This window comes from Enhydra lutris, unplaced genomic scaffold (assembly GCF_002288905.1).
Source record: "Enhydra lutris kenyoni isolate GAN:26980312 unplaced genomic scaffold, ASM228890v2 scaffoldscaffold20, whole genome shotgun sequence".
In the NCBI taxonomy this organism is placed as follows: Eukaryota; Metazoa; Chordata; class Mammalia; order Carnivora; family Mustelidae; genus Enhydra; species Enhydra lutris.
This window is the reverse complement of record NW_019154104.1, coordinates 18025459-18040834: the sequence shown is the minus strand read 5'-3', so window position 1 is coordinate 18040834 and position 15376 is coordinate 18025459. Positions and strand designations below refer to the sequence as shown.

Here is a 15376-nt window from a genome sequence, read left to right as displayed (position 1 = left end):
TAAAGTCTTTGGAATTTTTCTGCACCAGAGATTTATCTCCTTTTCCCCGTTTATTACTTTACTCATGTCTGTATTCATTAGTTTATGTCAGTATAGATGCATGGGAATTGATTTTATACTTAGAGTTATAATCCCATAGTACTTTGTTTTGTTGCTCAAGGCATTTGTATTTGTAAGACTGAGTAATTCACTACAAAGGTACCAGGCTAATAGTTGTGCCAACTCTCAGTCAAGAATGAGGATCCATTTCCCCTCCATTTCACACACCCTTTATAAAGTAGGTCAGCAAACAAGGGAGAGGCCGAAGTCCCTCCCTAGTGCCCAATTTCTTGGCGTCTCCGAGGCAGATGAAGCCAGCCTGGGGAGGAGTGTCCCGCCCCAGATGTGGACCTCATCCTTTACCCCTCCCGCCCTTAACCACCGCCCCCCGGGGCCCCACAGTCCCTGTTCCGGCTTCTCCAAGGCCCCGCCTTCCGTGGGACGGAAGTGGGCGTGGCCACGGACCGGAAGCGCTGGGCAGGGGCGGGCCTTCTCGAGTAGCCAGCCCCTCCCCCTCCACCACTGCCCCACCCCTCCGGCCCGGACCGGAAATGAGGTCAGAAAGGGAAACCCCGGCGGGGAGACTCGGCCCCAAAAGCGGCGGCCATTGGAGGTGGCTGCGGCAGCTGGTGAGGGGGAGGAGTGGGTTGAGAGGGTCGGGGTCCAGGGGGCCGGCGCCAGCGGGGATCGGGGTTCCCGGCTGAGGCCTAGGGGCCATGGCCGCCACGGGGCTGCGGAGGTTGGCGGGAGGGGCGAGGGTGGCTGGGCCTTGTTTTTCAGGGCCCATCGACCCCATCCCGGGGAACGAGGTTCGGGCGTCTCCGGGGCGACAGTCACCTCTTCTCCTTTCTTCTTTCTGACTCTTTTGGGCAGGCGACAGCGTGAGGGCTTGGTGTCCCGAGCCGTGTTCGTTCTAGTGTTCAGGGGCGGGCCGGGGCGTGGGGGAGAGTCCTTCCAAACAAGCTCCTTCTCACATATGTGGCCATGTTGCGACCCCTGATTACGGAGGGTTCTTAGTCGCCAGGACTTCCTTTTTTTGCAGTTCTGCCCGGGAAGGGCTGACCCCCTGCCCCGGTGAGCCCACAGGAGAAGTTGCTTCCTGCCGCCTGCCTCCTCCCCCGCTCCTCGCAACCCGGTCTTTCGCTTCAGCCAGCCGTGCGGCTGCCTTTCGGCTTCTTTTCTTTGCGTGACTTACCTTTCCCCTCCTCGAGTGCTTGCTGGACAAGGGGTTCCTCTTGGAGCGTGCACCCGAGACTGAAGGTGTGGGGAGCTCAGGGTTCTGTCACCAGCTGTTCGAATTGCATTCCCTTAGATAGGAAAGGGTTCTGCACAAACAGCTGCAAGTTCTGTAACTTTGCTCCACGTTAAAGTGTACAGTTCTGCCTGAGTCTTAAAAGCAGTAGTTCTTTAATAAGGAAGTAGGTTTAGACGTGCTGTCCCCACATGTTTTGGTCTTAAGGGCAGTTGTCTCCCAGACCCCAGTCAGGGCGTTTTAAACTACTTCGTATTGCTTGAAAGGACGTGGTCATTTTATGTTCTGTGGCTTTTGACACCTGGAGACGTTTTGTTTGTTTGGTGGTTGTGGAACTAGATGTCCCCGTTGCTCCCACCCATGTGGTAGATAAGCCAGCCTACTGTTTTCTTGCCTTTGAATTCATTGGCATAGGGACAGCCTGAAAATAGGTTTTAGAAAGTCCTTTGCAAATGTAAACTGCATGAGTGGAAATAGGGTCTGAGAGTGGTGCCACACAGTTTTAAATTCTGATTATGGACTTGAAATACTTTGGGCTTAACCAGGGCTAGGGAAAAGATACTAAATGAATATGTATTTAATAAGGTGTTGTACAAATTATATTAGACATTTCCCTTTGAAAGGGCGTTTTGAAAATTGCTTGTACTGCTCTCATCCCTTGGAAGGTTTGCCTCTGAAGTGACCCCTGAAGTATGAGGGTTTGACAGGAATGAATAGAAAAATGTAGAAAGCGGTTAGCTCCAAATCATAGACTCCATCTATCCCTGTCATTTCAGCGTCAGTTACATCCTGCTTTTTTGTGATTGGTACTAAAGCACATAATTATGATCACTTAATTTTCTGAAGGATGGGAGAAGACCTTAGAAGCTGCTAATTGTTAAAAAAGATATGACATGCCCGATAAAATCCTTTCCCTGCTGGCTTCCAGGTGGTAGTTGGGACCAGAGTGGGGGCAGACTTAGTGTCTTTTTTCCATTCAGGGTACACATCTGGTCACCACAATTTCTTGGGTCACCGAAACTGCAAGCAGTGGTCCTTAAAGTGTGTCACTAAGTTGTCCTTCTCCTCCCTTCCATAAGTGACCCTAGCCCATGGAACAATTCTTTATCCATGGTTTTGAAATTGTGTGTTTTTCTGCTTCTGTCTAATGAGACTTTCTCTAATCTTTTGGATTTGATCATCAGATAATTTATTGACAAGTTTAATTGGGGAAAAGGAGAGGAAAAATTTATATACCTGGGTTTGCTCATTTTTGCTAATATCCTAGTTGTGATCTGGTGAGTGATATATTTTTTTTGTGCTTTAAAAACATGTTGACTTGAGGTACCTAACAAGGGTAAACACCTCTATTTTTAGTGTCTTAAAGGTGCATGGATGGTAGGAACAGAGTCTTAAGTGTAGCCAGATGAAAGGTGACTATTTTCTGTAGATGGGGTGGACCCTGCAGTGCCATGATCTATTTTATAAAATTACTCTAAACAACAGAATCCTATTCAGGTTTTCTTTTTCTTTTTCTGAACCTTCTTTCGGCAGATGTGGCCTCATGGATGAGCTGGTACATGACTTAGCGTCAGCCTTAGAGCAGACATCGGAGCAGAATAAGCTTGGTGAGCTGTGGGAGGAGATGGCCCTGAGCCCCCGGCTGCAGAGGCGGCAGCTTCGCAAAAGGAGAGGCCGGAAGCGCCGTTCCGACTTCACTCACCTGGCGGAACATACCTGCTGCTACAGCGAGGCCTCCGAGTCGAGTCTTGATGAAGCCATCAAGGACTGTCGAGAAATGGCCCCTGTTGCCAATTTTAGTGACTCCGATGACACAATGGTAGCCAAGCGGCACCCAGCTCTCAATGCCATTGTTAAGAGTAAGCAGCACTCTTGGCACGAGTCTGACTCCTTTACTGAAAATGCACCGTGTCGACCACTCCGGCGCCGGCGGAAGGTGAAGCGAGTGACCTCGGAGGTGGCTGCCAGCCTTCAGCAGAAGCTCAAGGTGTCAGATTGGAGCTATGAGAGAGGCTGCAGGTTCAAGTCGGCTAAGAAGCAGCGTCTGTCCCGCTGGAAGGAGAATGCTCCCTGGGCCTCCTCTGGTCATGGGTTGTGTGAATCAGCAGAAAATAGGACTTTCCTAAGCAAAACAGGAAGGAAAGAAAGGATGGAGTGTGAAGCAGATGAACAAAAACAGGGCTCTGATGAGAACATGTCAGAATGGTGAGCTCTCCCTTACTCAGAGATTTTCCTGGCTATTTTTACCCCAAGTGTTGATGAGTTCAGCTTTCTTTCCAAACCAGCCACCGTGCTGTTGACTTTGTAGCCCTCCCTTAAGCAGGCAGCTAGGGTTTATCTCTAGCTTTTTACAGTACATTCATGATTCTGTTTCCCTCTGTCAAGAAGGCTGTATATAAACAAACACATTTGTTTCTAAAAATGGTTTAAAATGTGTACTTCACATGCGAAGCCATGAATTGTATTTTAGAAGCTGCTGCTTATGCCACGGAGATCACACGTAGATGTTGGTAGAATGAGGGTCTCAGCAGAGGCTGGGGCGTGTTTGTGTACGCGAGAAAATGTTGGTGCCAGGCACGTGGAGTTCGTGTATGTTCCTGGTAAGCTGCCTTTCCCCATCAAGAGTCCTGGCTTTAGGTACTGGGCTAGAATTCTGTTGTCTGCTCCTTCCAGTTTGACTCTGTGGAGCTTGATTTTTACGGCTGACATTCATGTAGTCTGAACACATAGTGGGCTTTGAAAATAACAGTACCAAATCCCATTAGTCTTATACTAGATGACACTGGGCCAGAAACATTTGGGTCTTTTGGGTGCATGTTTAAAATGGCAGTGCAGTTTTTGGTGACTTTGTTTTTTATATCTCGGGTAGTCCTAGGAATCCCCACCTTGATACTTTAATATTACTCTTAATATCATTGTGTGATACCATTTCTCAAGGAAGATGCTGTTGGTGTTTTGGATGGTGCAGTTCATGGTGGTGAGGGACCACCCCGTGCTTTACCTGGGATTTGATATCCCTACATTGTTCCTATCCCCTTCATAGCGTCAAATCAAATGGCTTTATGGGGGCTTCCTAGTGGGTTGGTAGTCCCAATCGAATGTTCAGGACTCCACTGTGTGGTAGGCACCGCCATTTGTATTTTGCAGAAGAGGAGATGGAAATTAGTAGCATTTAGATAATTTGCCCAAGGTCACCCAGTGGCAAAACTGGGAATTGAACCTGATTCCAAAGTTCATACTTAACCACCATGTTTTGCTGCCCCTTTAGTGTCCCTTTCCCATGGCTCTTTTTCCATCTCAGCTTAGCTTAGAATATGTGGCTTTTCTTAGGACTTTCCTATTGAAGTTTGTCTGAAAAACAAAGACATAAATCTTAGGACCTATGAGGTGAAGCTATGTCAGTAATAGGGAAAGCTGCTTAGGCGTTTATCCCTGTACCTTTCATGGGTGATTTTTAATCCAGCTTTAACAATTTTTCTGACTAACTTTATATTTGCCAGTCTGCACAACCAGATAGGCTTATAATTTGGCTTCCTAATTTTCCTTTACTGTATCTCCTCAGACTTATTTGCCCAATTTATATGTATGATTTTGGGTTATAAAGGTTTTTTTTGTTGTTATTTTTAATCAAATAAATGTTTAGTCAACTTACAGCTTTTCACAATATCAAAACCCTTGATTGAGGCATTTAAGTTTGTTTCAGTATCAAACCTATATGCCAAATAATTTACTGTTGAGAATAGTGATTTTTAAAAATTGTTTTTTGCGATGATAGCTTGTATATATTTTTTCCCCAGAATTTCTTGTTAAATTATGACATAATTGTAGGTGAGAGACTGTTAACTCTGTCTGCTCTTAATAGTCCGAGAATGGTTCCAGATACGGAGTCTGTAATCTAGCAGTGAGGCCTTCAGTCCTTCCAGTTCCTTCTTACCCCAGACACATCTATTGCATGTTATAGTCAGGTTGTAATAATAAACAGTCTGGTTATATGAGAGCCTGGATAAGTGGAAGCAGGCAGCAGTTCTTACGAAATTCTTATTCTTTTCTAAATCGAGAAGATCTTGTGTCGTCCCCCCACCCCGCCATTTGTGCTATTTGCCTGGTCCATGACATCAGAGTTCTTTAATAACATGGATGCCCAAGGCCTTGTAGCTATGAGGGAATAATAGGTGGAGTAGTAGCAGACCGAAAATGAGAAAACTTCTTTAGAATCTCATTGTTTGTGAGTCTTAAGTATATGCCTTACGTTGATTCATCTGTAGTTATGAGCAGAAGTGCTTTGTATTTCCCCCCAAAAATCTACCCTGTGGAGAAAGAGAGGAGACTGCAAATTATATTCAGTCTCTCAAGTAAGATGGAACTAAAATCTTCTCCCTCAATTATTATTATTGTCTAAAGATTTTTTATTTATTTGAGAGAAAGAGAACAGGAGCCGGGTGAAGGGCAGAGGGAGAAGCAGACTCCCCACTGAGCAGGGAGCCTGAGACGGGCTTGATTCTGAACTCCAGGTTCATGGCCTGAGCCGAAGGCAGATGTTCAACCAACTGAGTCACCCACGTGCCCCTAGAACTTTACTTTTTATCAGTCGTATTGAGGATTGTCAGCCTGTATGATTCAAACTTGTAGAATTATTAGGATGAAGGTGATCATTAAGTTTAACCTAGCCTTGTTCTTTTAAAAAAGTGTATGTCACAAGTTTTAGGTTTGAAAATGTATGTCTCAACCAGAGAACTTTATTTCTAATTTCCTTAAACTCACTTTATTAATTAACCATGGAATAGCTTTAAACTTGACCAGTAATTCTTTTTACTTCTTTTTTTCTGTTCTTCCTTCAATTCTGCACCAACCAATCCCTCAGGGATTCTGAGGAACTGAAAGTGGTTATGAGGTAGTAGTATTTTGTGCCTGCAAAAAGATCGGTTATTTTAATATTTTCCTTTGTATGTGTGTTCCATTCTAAAATGGAGCGGTTCTTTTGTGCAATTACTTTCTACTGTCCTTATTCATATTGTCTATGTAGCAGCCATTAGGTGATTCATAGCCTGATTTTGCTCTGTTTTTCACTAACACATTTGTTTGTTCCCCTTGAATATAGTTTAGTTTCTGTTCTGTTCTAAGTGAATCAGTTTGGTGTTGGCCTGAAGTCTCAGTCTGGAGCCTTTCTAAGGTGATGTATTAGAGGCCGATCTCACAGGAAAGAAAATATTCCTTTCTCTTGGAAGGCAAGTGACAGAGATAGAGTGCTAAACCTCCCCCCTCCTTCTCCAGCCCAGGCTGACCTTCTGCAGCCCCTTGGTGCCTCTTGTTTTCTTATTTTTATAGAAAATCAATATCCCTTCTGACACAAACAATAGCTCAGAAGCAAGAATAAATGGGAGAAAGCTGAGATCTCTGTCCATCACCTTTCACTTTAACTCCCCCAAACTCTTTAATTATGAGCATGCTTTGCTCCCGGTGTTTGTGACAGTGAAATTGCTAAATGAGGACCATTTTAACCAAAGATTGGGTGATCAGTAACTCTCTATAGCAGTAGCTTGTTGGATCAATAGTATTCATTATTTCATGGTTAAGGTAAGTAGCCTCCTTTGCAAGTGGAGGTCATTAATCAGGGGCCACTGGAACTGTGGGAAAGAATATATGTGGTAGGTTGAGGTTGTTCTGTTTTCTGTTCCATAACTGGGGATGCTGACCAAGAGTACGCGTACCATTGTTGCAGATGGCGCTTTTGGATTTGGGAATATTGAATAGCCAGCATGGTGTGCTTATGTAGATGTACTCAAAGTTCTGCTAGTAGATCCTTAGGAACAGTTAAGAAAGACAGCTTGGGAGGTGGATTTGATACCACTGTATTTGAAGATCTGTCCCTAGAAAGAAAGGAATGTGTTCGGATTATTTTGTGTGACTCTAGAGGACGGTGGTAGGACTCAAAGTACAGAGGGTTCAGTGTTGCCTCAGTAACATTCCGAAAAATTTGAACTCTAAAAATGAAATGAATTGTTTGACGGGGTAGTGAGTTCTAGGTCACTGAAGGGGTTCAAGCCTGGGCCTTGGGGACCATGTGCTGAGTTAGTGTAGAGTTGGTAGAGGTTGTGCTGTATGATCTTTCTGTCATTCTTTTCAGTCATAGCCCCGTTCCAGGGCATCATTGTAACTTCATACTTTAAAAAGCATCTGGGGTGCCTGGGTGGCTCAGTGCGTTAAAGCCTCTGCCTTCGGCTCTGGTCATGATCCCAGGGTCCTGGGATAGAGCCCTGCATCGGGCTCTCTGCTCAGCAGAGCCTGCTTCCCCCGCTCTCTCTGCCTGCCTCTCTGCCTACTTGTGATCTCTGTCTGTCAAATAAATAAATAAATAATCTTTAAAAAATAAAAATGTAAAGAAAAAGCATCGGATAGGCAGGATCAGCTGCCCACCAAAATACTTACAAAGACGTAAAACACGTAAACTCGCATCACCAGGACCTAGCACTTAGAGTTGGCTCTTGCCAAGATTTCCTCAAACCACAAGGCTGCTACATGTGAGGTTGGAAGCCCACATCAGCAGTGCCGAGCTGACGCTGAAGGCAGGGAGCGAGAGCCTTCCTCCTTTCTCTGTAATCAGACCTTTGTTCACAAATGCAAGGTCCATTTCAGTCAGAAAATCAGGCAGCTGCAGTTTGAGCCAGAGTGGTGTTCGATCCTCCGGGAGTCCCCCCTCACTCACAGTTTCTTTCTGTGGTTTGAGTTACCCGTAGGCAAGTGCAGTCTGGTGCGGTCTGGAAGCCCTGCCCTGTCGTCAGAAGTAGTCGTAGTAGCCTAACACTACCTCACAGAGCCTGCGTTATTCACCTCACTTCAGCTCGTGACGTAGCCATTTTATCCTCTCGCATGATCCTTGGAAGAAGAGTGAGAATCATAAGGTATTTTGAGAGAAAGAGACTACATTCATAAAACTTTCATTATGCTACGTTATGCTGTTTTATTATTGGTTATTGCTTATCTTTTACTGTGCTTAATTTATAAATAAAACAGTCACAGATTTATGTGTAGGAACAAACATGGCATATGGAGGGTTAACTACAGTTTCAGGCATCCACTGGGGGTGTTGAAGTGGCTGCTGTGGATAAGGGGGAACTACTGTACTTCCCAGTTGGTATCTTTCCATCTTCATTTGGAGGCTCTAACTCCCAGAATACACTTGGATAGGGAATTAGTGTTTTCTGTGTGTGCGTTTCTGTTTGGGGTAGGAGGCGGTCACAACAAATTGAATCCTAGGAAATAGATTCTCCAAGAATAAAGTTTACTGTTGGCATGGGCAGAGAAGAAAAAAATCACTTAGTGGTGCATTCTAGAAATTGTAATGTTTTATGTACCTTTATATATTTCAGACCCTTGAGAGTTAGAAGAAGATCCTGTCTTAGTCCAACATAGCTATATGAGAGAAAAGCCTACCAATGACATGGGGCACTTGGCCAGCGCCTCTGCACATTGTCTTGGCCAGCTGTAGTGTGAGAAGAACATGTTTCCCGTGTCCAGGGGAATAGAGAGTGGGACCAGGGGTAATTTACACACCCTTTCTATTCACAAATAACCAGATTTTAGGTAAACCAGTTCTCAAGAAGAGTCCTTTGAGCAAGTTCTGCAGAATAAGGGAAAAGGAACATCATTCTCAAAGTTTAGAGGAAAAACACATCTTCGAAAATGATTGCCAGTGGAAACCAGAAGAACATTTTAGAAAATCTTCTTTAGGATGCATGAAGACGTAGTCACTTTTTTATTTGGTTGGTTTTTTGTTGGTTGGTTTTAAAGTTTTTTGTTGTTTTATTTTTAGGATTTTATTTATTTGACAGACAGAGATCACAAGTAGGTGGAGAGGCAGGCGGCGGGGGGGTGGGGTGGGGTGGGGGGAGTAGGCTCCCTGCTGAGCAGAGAGCCAGATGCAAGGCCCATCGGTCCCAGAACCCTGAGACAATAACCTGAGCTGAAGGCAGAGGCTTTAGCCCACTGAGCCATACCTAGGTGCCTCTATTCTAAAGTTTTTGTTTAAATTCTAGTTAACATAAAGTGTAATACTGGTTTTAGGAAGTGACTCATCACTTACATGTAACACCTAGTGTCCATCACAAGTGCCCTCCTTAATCCCCATCACTATTTAGCCCACTTCCTACCCACCTCCCCTCCAGCAACCCTCAGTTTGTTCTTTATAGTTATGAGTTTCTTATGGTTTGCCTCCCTCCCCCACCTTCCCTGTGTTTCATCTCTTCGGTTTCTCAAATTCCACATACGAGTGAAATCATATGATATTTGTCTTTGAATGACTTATTTCACTTTGAAACAGGAGCAGTACATCATAAGGACAAGGTGGCTATTTGAAAAACCAGTAGTATGGGAAGAGAATTGTAGGGAAATTTGAAATGTAATTGCAGTGTTAAAACAGGACAATTCCATGTGTAAGGCTGACGATTCACAGACCTGTACCCCTGGGGCAAATAATATATGTTAATTAAAAAAAATAAATTTAAAATAAAAAAAAAAAGACAGTTCATTTTGCTGAAAATCGATTTGATGTGGAAAACTTTGGAAGCCCTCCCAAAATGCAGAGAGAGGAGGTAAAAGTGAGAGAAAAGTTGATCTATCTGGAGGACAAAGGATAGAGGCCCGGTCTGTGAGTAAATATTCCACAGGAAGAAACTGAAGCATTGGAATAGAATAATGATTTTTAAAATACAACTAAAGAGAAAAAGTGTTCCTGAGTTGAAAAAATTAAGTGTAAAGATTAAAAGGGAAAAACAAATGAAAAAAACCCCATCTACCTAGACGTATCCTGGCAAAATTTTGCATTCTGCGTTGGTGGTGGGGGCAGAACAGATAGAAAGAATAATTTTAAAAGGGATGAGAGCAACACCAGCATTTATCCCTGCTGCACTAAATGTGAGGGGCTACAGTTGCCTTTAGAATTTCCACTGGGGGTAAGGTTGCTCTCCCCACTCCTCCCTGAATTTTACATACAGCTTAGATAGATTTCATATGCAAAGGCAGCAGAAAGACATTTTCAGACATTCAGGTCTCAGAATATATGCGCTGTAAAAATTGACTCTGAAAAGACATTTCATCTAACTGAAGATGAATCTCTTAGCTCTAAGAAAAGGTAAGTCCTTAAAGGATGGGTGGGTTTCTCTAAGGCACGGTCCCCAGTGCAATAACTGAGGCATAGTCCTGAGGAAAATCATTACCTTTACAACGTATACCTGGGGCAGGGGCCGCATTAATGAGCCCGTGAGCCCAGTGAGGTGTTTTTCTAGCATGGTGTCCTCCCTCCAAATGAAACCGAAAAACAAGCTCCTTCATTATACATTCTTAAAACCTATTGTGAGACTAATTTTACAGTTGATGTGAGATGTTTCTCTGAAAAACCTCCCCCTCAGTCATACTTACTTTAGGACTCTGAAGTCTGATTATATATGGTTATAAGTTTACCACCTTGACCCAGGAAAAAAATTGAGCAAAGATTTTTTTGGGCTACTTAAAAAAAAAAAAAAAAAAATCAATGGGTGAGAAATCCAGGTATTAACTTACTGATACCAACTTTTTGATTATAGGTGATAAATTAATTCTGTACCTCTTTATTTTAATTGAGACAGGTATAAACTACTCACATTCAATTCCAAATTTGTAGTTCTCTGTGATTAGGAATATGAAAGACCAGCAAGCCGTCAGGTCAGAGAACAAACTGTGTTTTTTCCTCCCAATTATGAGAATTCTGAGAGATTTTTTTTTTTACTTTATTTTGAAGATTTTATTTATTTATTTGACAGAGAAAGAGATCACAAGTAGGCAGAGAGGCAGGCAGAGGGGGGGGGGGGAAGCAGGCTCCCCAGCCAGCAGAGAGCCCTGATGCAGGGCTCTATCCTAGGACCTTGGGATCATGACCTGGGCTGAAGGCAGGGGTTTAACCCACTGAGCCACCCAGGTGCCCCCTGAGAGATTGGTTTTATTGAGACTAGAAGCTTCTAGTTAGGGCTCAGAAGCAGGGAATTACTTTCAAAAAAGATTCATGAAAATGCTGTATTACTTACTGATGCAGAAAAAAGCTGCCCTACAATTTAGTAGCTTTAAGCAACAAACATTTCCGGTTCCTGAAGTCAGGTATCTGGGAGCAGCATAGCTGGTGGTTCAGGTTCAGACTCTTTCATATTGCTGCAGATTGTTGGCCCTGGCTACATTTGTTTCAAGGCACAACTGGGGCCAAAGAATCCACTTAAAGCTCATAGAGCTGTTGGCAGATTTCAATTCTTTATAAGCTGTTGGACTGAGAGTCTCGGTTCCTTTCCATGTGGGCCTCTCCACAGAACTGTCCGGGTCCTCAAGACACGTGGTAGTTGGCTTTTCCCTAGAGGGAATGTTTTGAGCGGAAGAGTGAGAGTGAGAGCATGCCAGCCTTCGCTGAGTGCCCAAGATGGAAGCCACAGTCTCTTACAACCTAATCTCAGAAGTAACCTGCCATTACTTCTGCCTATGCTATTGGTTGTACAGACTAACCAGGCTGGGAAATACCAGGTGACTGGGATCATTGGGAATCATCTGACAGTCTTGTTACCATAGATGTCTCCCCATCCTCTGAAAATTTTTCCTTAGTATGAAGCTAGTTTGAGGAATGGTATTCTCAGAGTAATATTTCCCCCGGAATTTGGGAGAATGTTTTTGACTTTGATTTCAAAGGAAGAACATTCAGGAACTCAAAGGGCAAGCAAGGGTATATATAGATCACTGAGAGTATATTTTGTTGTGTTTTAAATATGTATACTGAAAATGAATATTTTTAAAAATTCAAGATACGGCATTAAGAGAGAGAGCTTTTTCTTTTTCTTTCTTTCTTTCTTTTTTTTCTTTTTGCTTAAGATTATTTTAGAGAGGAAGAGAGTGCAGGGGGTAGGGGCAAAGGAGAGGGAGAGGGAAGCCCAAGCATATACCGTACTGTACATGGAGCCTGGAGCACTCAGTACTTCGCTGGGCCTATAGTAGAACTCCCAGTACATGATATTACTGGTCTCAGTAATTAACAGTAATATATTAATACTTTTCTTAAACTCAATTCAAGTACCAAACTGCTGCTTGAGATACTTGTAGTTTGGAAATCTGCTCAGAGCTGCGTCTGCCTCTGTTGAGTGAAACCCAGGGAAAATACTAGACTTCATAGGCCACATTTATTTTTCCATTCAAAATGAAAATAGATTTGAGTCCCATACAATTTTTTTTTTCTTTATGGAAGTATAATTGAGAGTCCTATAGAATTGAGATTACTATTTTAATAAAAAGACTATCAGGAAATTACTATTATTAGCCTCTAAAGTAATAATATTGGGCACATAAAAGAATTAGCACCATAGATGTAGCTTTTGAGTCTTTCATTCTTTGCCTCTGTATAATGCTCTAGAATTCACAAAGTAGGTTCACATGCCTCATGTCATCACATCCTCTAAAGAACCCATCCACTTTTTACATGCAGGAAATAGGATTAGAGATTGAAGGATGTGCCACAAAGGCCATACGAGGGAAGCAACAGAGTTGATCTGAAGGAGTTCACCCCATTTATGTAACATTTGCTGAAGGCCTGTTTTGTGCCGGGTGCTCTGCTAGGCATCGGGGACATTGGAATGAGTGAGATCTTTCCCTCTTACCCAGCCTGGATCTCTTGCTTTCCCTATAGATGCTCTTCTTTCTGCCCAGGCTAGGCAGGGAGGGGTCCTCTGTACTACTTGAGTAGTTTCAGTTTACCAGTTGGCCTGAAGGTCCAGCTACCTTCTCATGATTCCATGGGATCCAGAGGCCCGAGACTCATTGAAGCTCTGGCAAGAGAATGACATTGTTACTACAATGGGATGTTGACCTCTGTCCCTGGAGGCTGGTTTTATCCAACCGAAGGGCACAGCCTCCTCTCCTCTGAAGTGGTATTTCTTTTAACATGATGCCCTGCCCACTGCATCCTGTAGTTTGTTCATCCCTATAGGTGAGGATTCTTAACACTGACACGACTGACATTTCGAGCCAGATAATTTTGTTGTGAGGGCTGTCCCGTGGACTGTGGATTGTAGGATCTTCAGCAGCATCCCTGGCCTCTACCCGACAGATGCCAGTAGGATACCAGCTCCCCCTCCCCTGCTCCCAAGTCCTGACAAAATATTTTTCCAGACAGTGCCGGATGATCCTGTGGGTGCAGTGTTGGGGGTGGGAGGAAAGGAGTAAAATTGAGTTAAAGAGTTACTGGGGCGCCTGGGTGGCTCAGCCGGTTAAAGCCTCTGCCTTCGGCTCAGGTCATGATCCCAGGGTACTGGGATCGAGCCCCACATCGGGCTCTCTGCTCGGCAGGGAGCCTGCTTCCCTTCCTCTCTCTGCCTGCCTCTCTGCCTACCTGTGATCTCTGTCTGTCAAATAAATAAATAAAATCTTTAAAAAAAAAAAAGTTACTGCTGGTGTTTCTAGGTGCTGAGATGGGGTTTCACTTCATTGACTTTGCTTTTACCAACAAGCATGAATTTCAGATTTAGAGAACTTAGTAAGACCAAAACACTGATCTCTTCTGTAGAATAAAAACACTGTAGTTTTAGAAACTTTTTAACTAAGCTTTTTTGCTAACTTGAAAAAATACCCTTTAACAGGGCAGGCACTTCATTTTCAGAACTTGGAAAACATTTTAACGTTCATACCAAGGTGTACAGTGTTTAGCTGAGTGTTCACCCTGGAATTAATTCTTCAAGTTGATGAGAGGTATCAGTAGTGTTTTATTAAGCTTGATTCCTTGATAATCTACTTCTCTGAGAGTGGATGCCATGCCCAATCATCTGGTCTACCAAGAGTGCGTTGAATTACAAAGATGCTGGGGTGGGAAGGTTAGATACATAGACGTGTGATAAAACAGAAAAAGCAAAATGTTAATTGCAGTGTGTGATGTACAGTAGATGTGATGGGGTGTGAGTGGTAACTGGAACTTCTTTCAACTTTCTCATCTGTTCAGAAATTTTCGTTATAAAATGTTGGCAGAGGAAAGCCTCTGGAACCGCAGGTTAGGGTGATTTTCTTTACACGTCCGTTATTTCATTTGGATGTGGTTTGGTTGCTTTTCTGACAATATTATAATAATTAGGTAACACAATTGGTGGTCTAAAACCCAGGCTTTAATTTTATTTGTTTCTTATTTAAAATGGTGGCTATGCTACTGAATTAATTGTGGGAACATTTTTTAGTGAAGACCACTATACAGAAGTGTAATATATTATTACTACTTTTACTCACAGAAGAGTGCTTTTGAGGTGTTTTCTGGCTTCTGAAATGGGTTGGTTGCCTCAGTATCATTAAGGTTAAATTGTAGGCTTGCCCAACCCCTTATTTGCAGAGTATTATTCACTGGAAAGCATTCTTCTTTCTCTGTTTTCACAGCCTCCTCCGTAGTCTGGACTAGGTTTTATTTATTTAATTTTTAATTAAAAAACTTTTTTTTAAAGATTTTATGTATTTATTTGACAGAGAGAGATACAGTGAGAGAGGGAACACAAGCAGGAGGAGCAGGAGAGGGAGAAGCAGGCTCTCCGCCAAGCAGGGGGCCAGATGCGGGTCTCGATCCCAGAACCCTGGGATCACGACCTGAGCCAAAGGCAGACACTCAACCGCTGAGCCACCCAGTCGCCCCTGGACTTGGTTTTTAATAAAATGTACACCTGTATGTTGTTACTGACATGTTTCTTTGTTAGTTTTAGTACTGGGTAGAGCAGTTTCTGCTGTATGGTAAATAATAAATGCTTACCGAGTGTATGAATGAAGGCTTAGGAGAAATGGAGATGGGGGTTCTTCCTCCTTTTTCTGTGAGAAACTTCTTATTGCCCCAATTTAGGATTGAGTTTTTTGAATGATGTGTAAATTGTTTGCAGGGTTAATACATTTTTAGAAATTTTAGAGATATTCTAGGAAGATTTTTTTTTATATGCAAACTTTTATATTTAGAATCATGTGAGAACAGGGAGTACAGAACAGCTCCCAAGGCAAAGGCAGGAGGCATTGATGCCTCCATGAGTTGCTACCATTTTAGGAAAAGACAAGATTTCACACCTGCTA

General features: G+C 43.2%; 1 protein-coding gene across 3 annotated transcripts in view; it reads left to right on the top strand.

Annotated features, from left to right (window-relative positions):
• The first annotated feature begins 619 nt into the window (after nucleotides 1-619).
• The window catches only part of LOC111148497 (G-patch domain containing 2 like), a 52575-nt gene continuing 37818 nt past the window's right edge, over nucleotides 620-15376 (top strand). The window contains exons 1-2 of one of the 3 annotated variants that reach the window (XM_022505093.1): nucleotides 620-668; nucleotides 2825-3496. In XM_022505093.1, the coding sequence (XP_022360801.1) occupies nucleotides 2835-3496 (662 nt within the window). In that variant the 5' untranslated portion in view covers nucleotides 620-668; nucleotides 2825-2834. The remainder of the gene's footprint in view (nucleotides 669-2824; nucleotides 3497-15376) is intronic. The other 2 variants (XM_022505095.1, XM_022505094.1) reach the window with 2 other exon arrangements.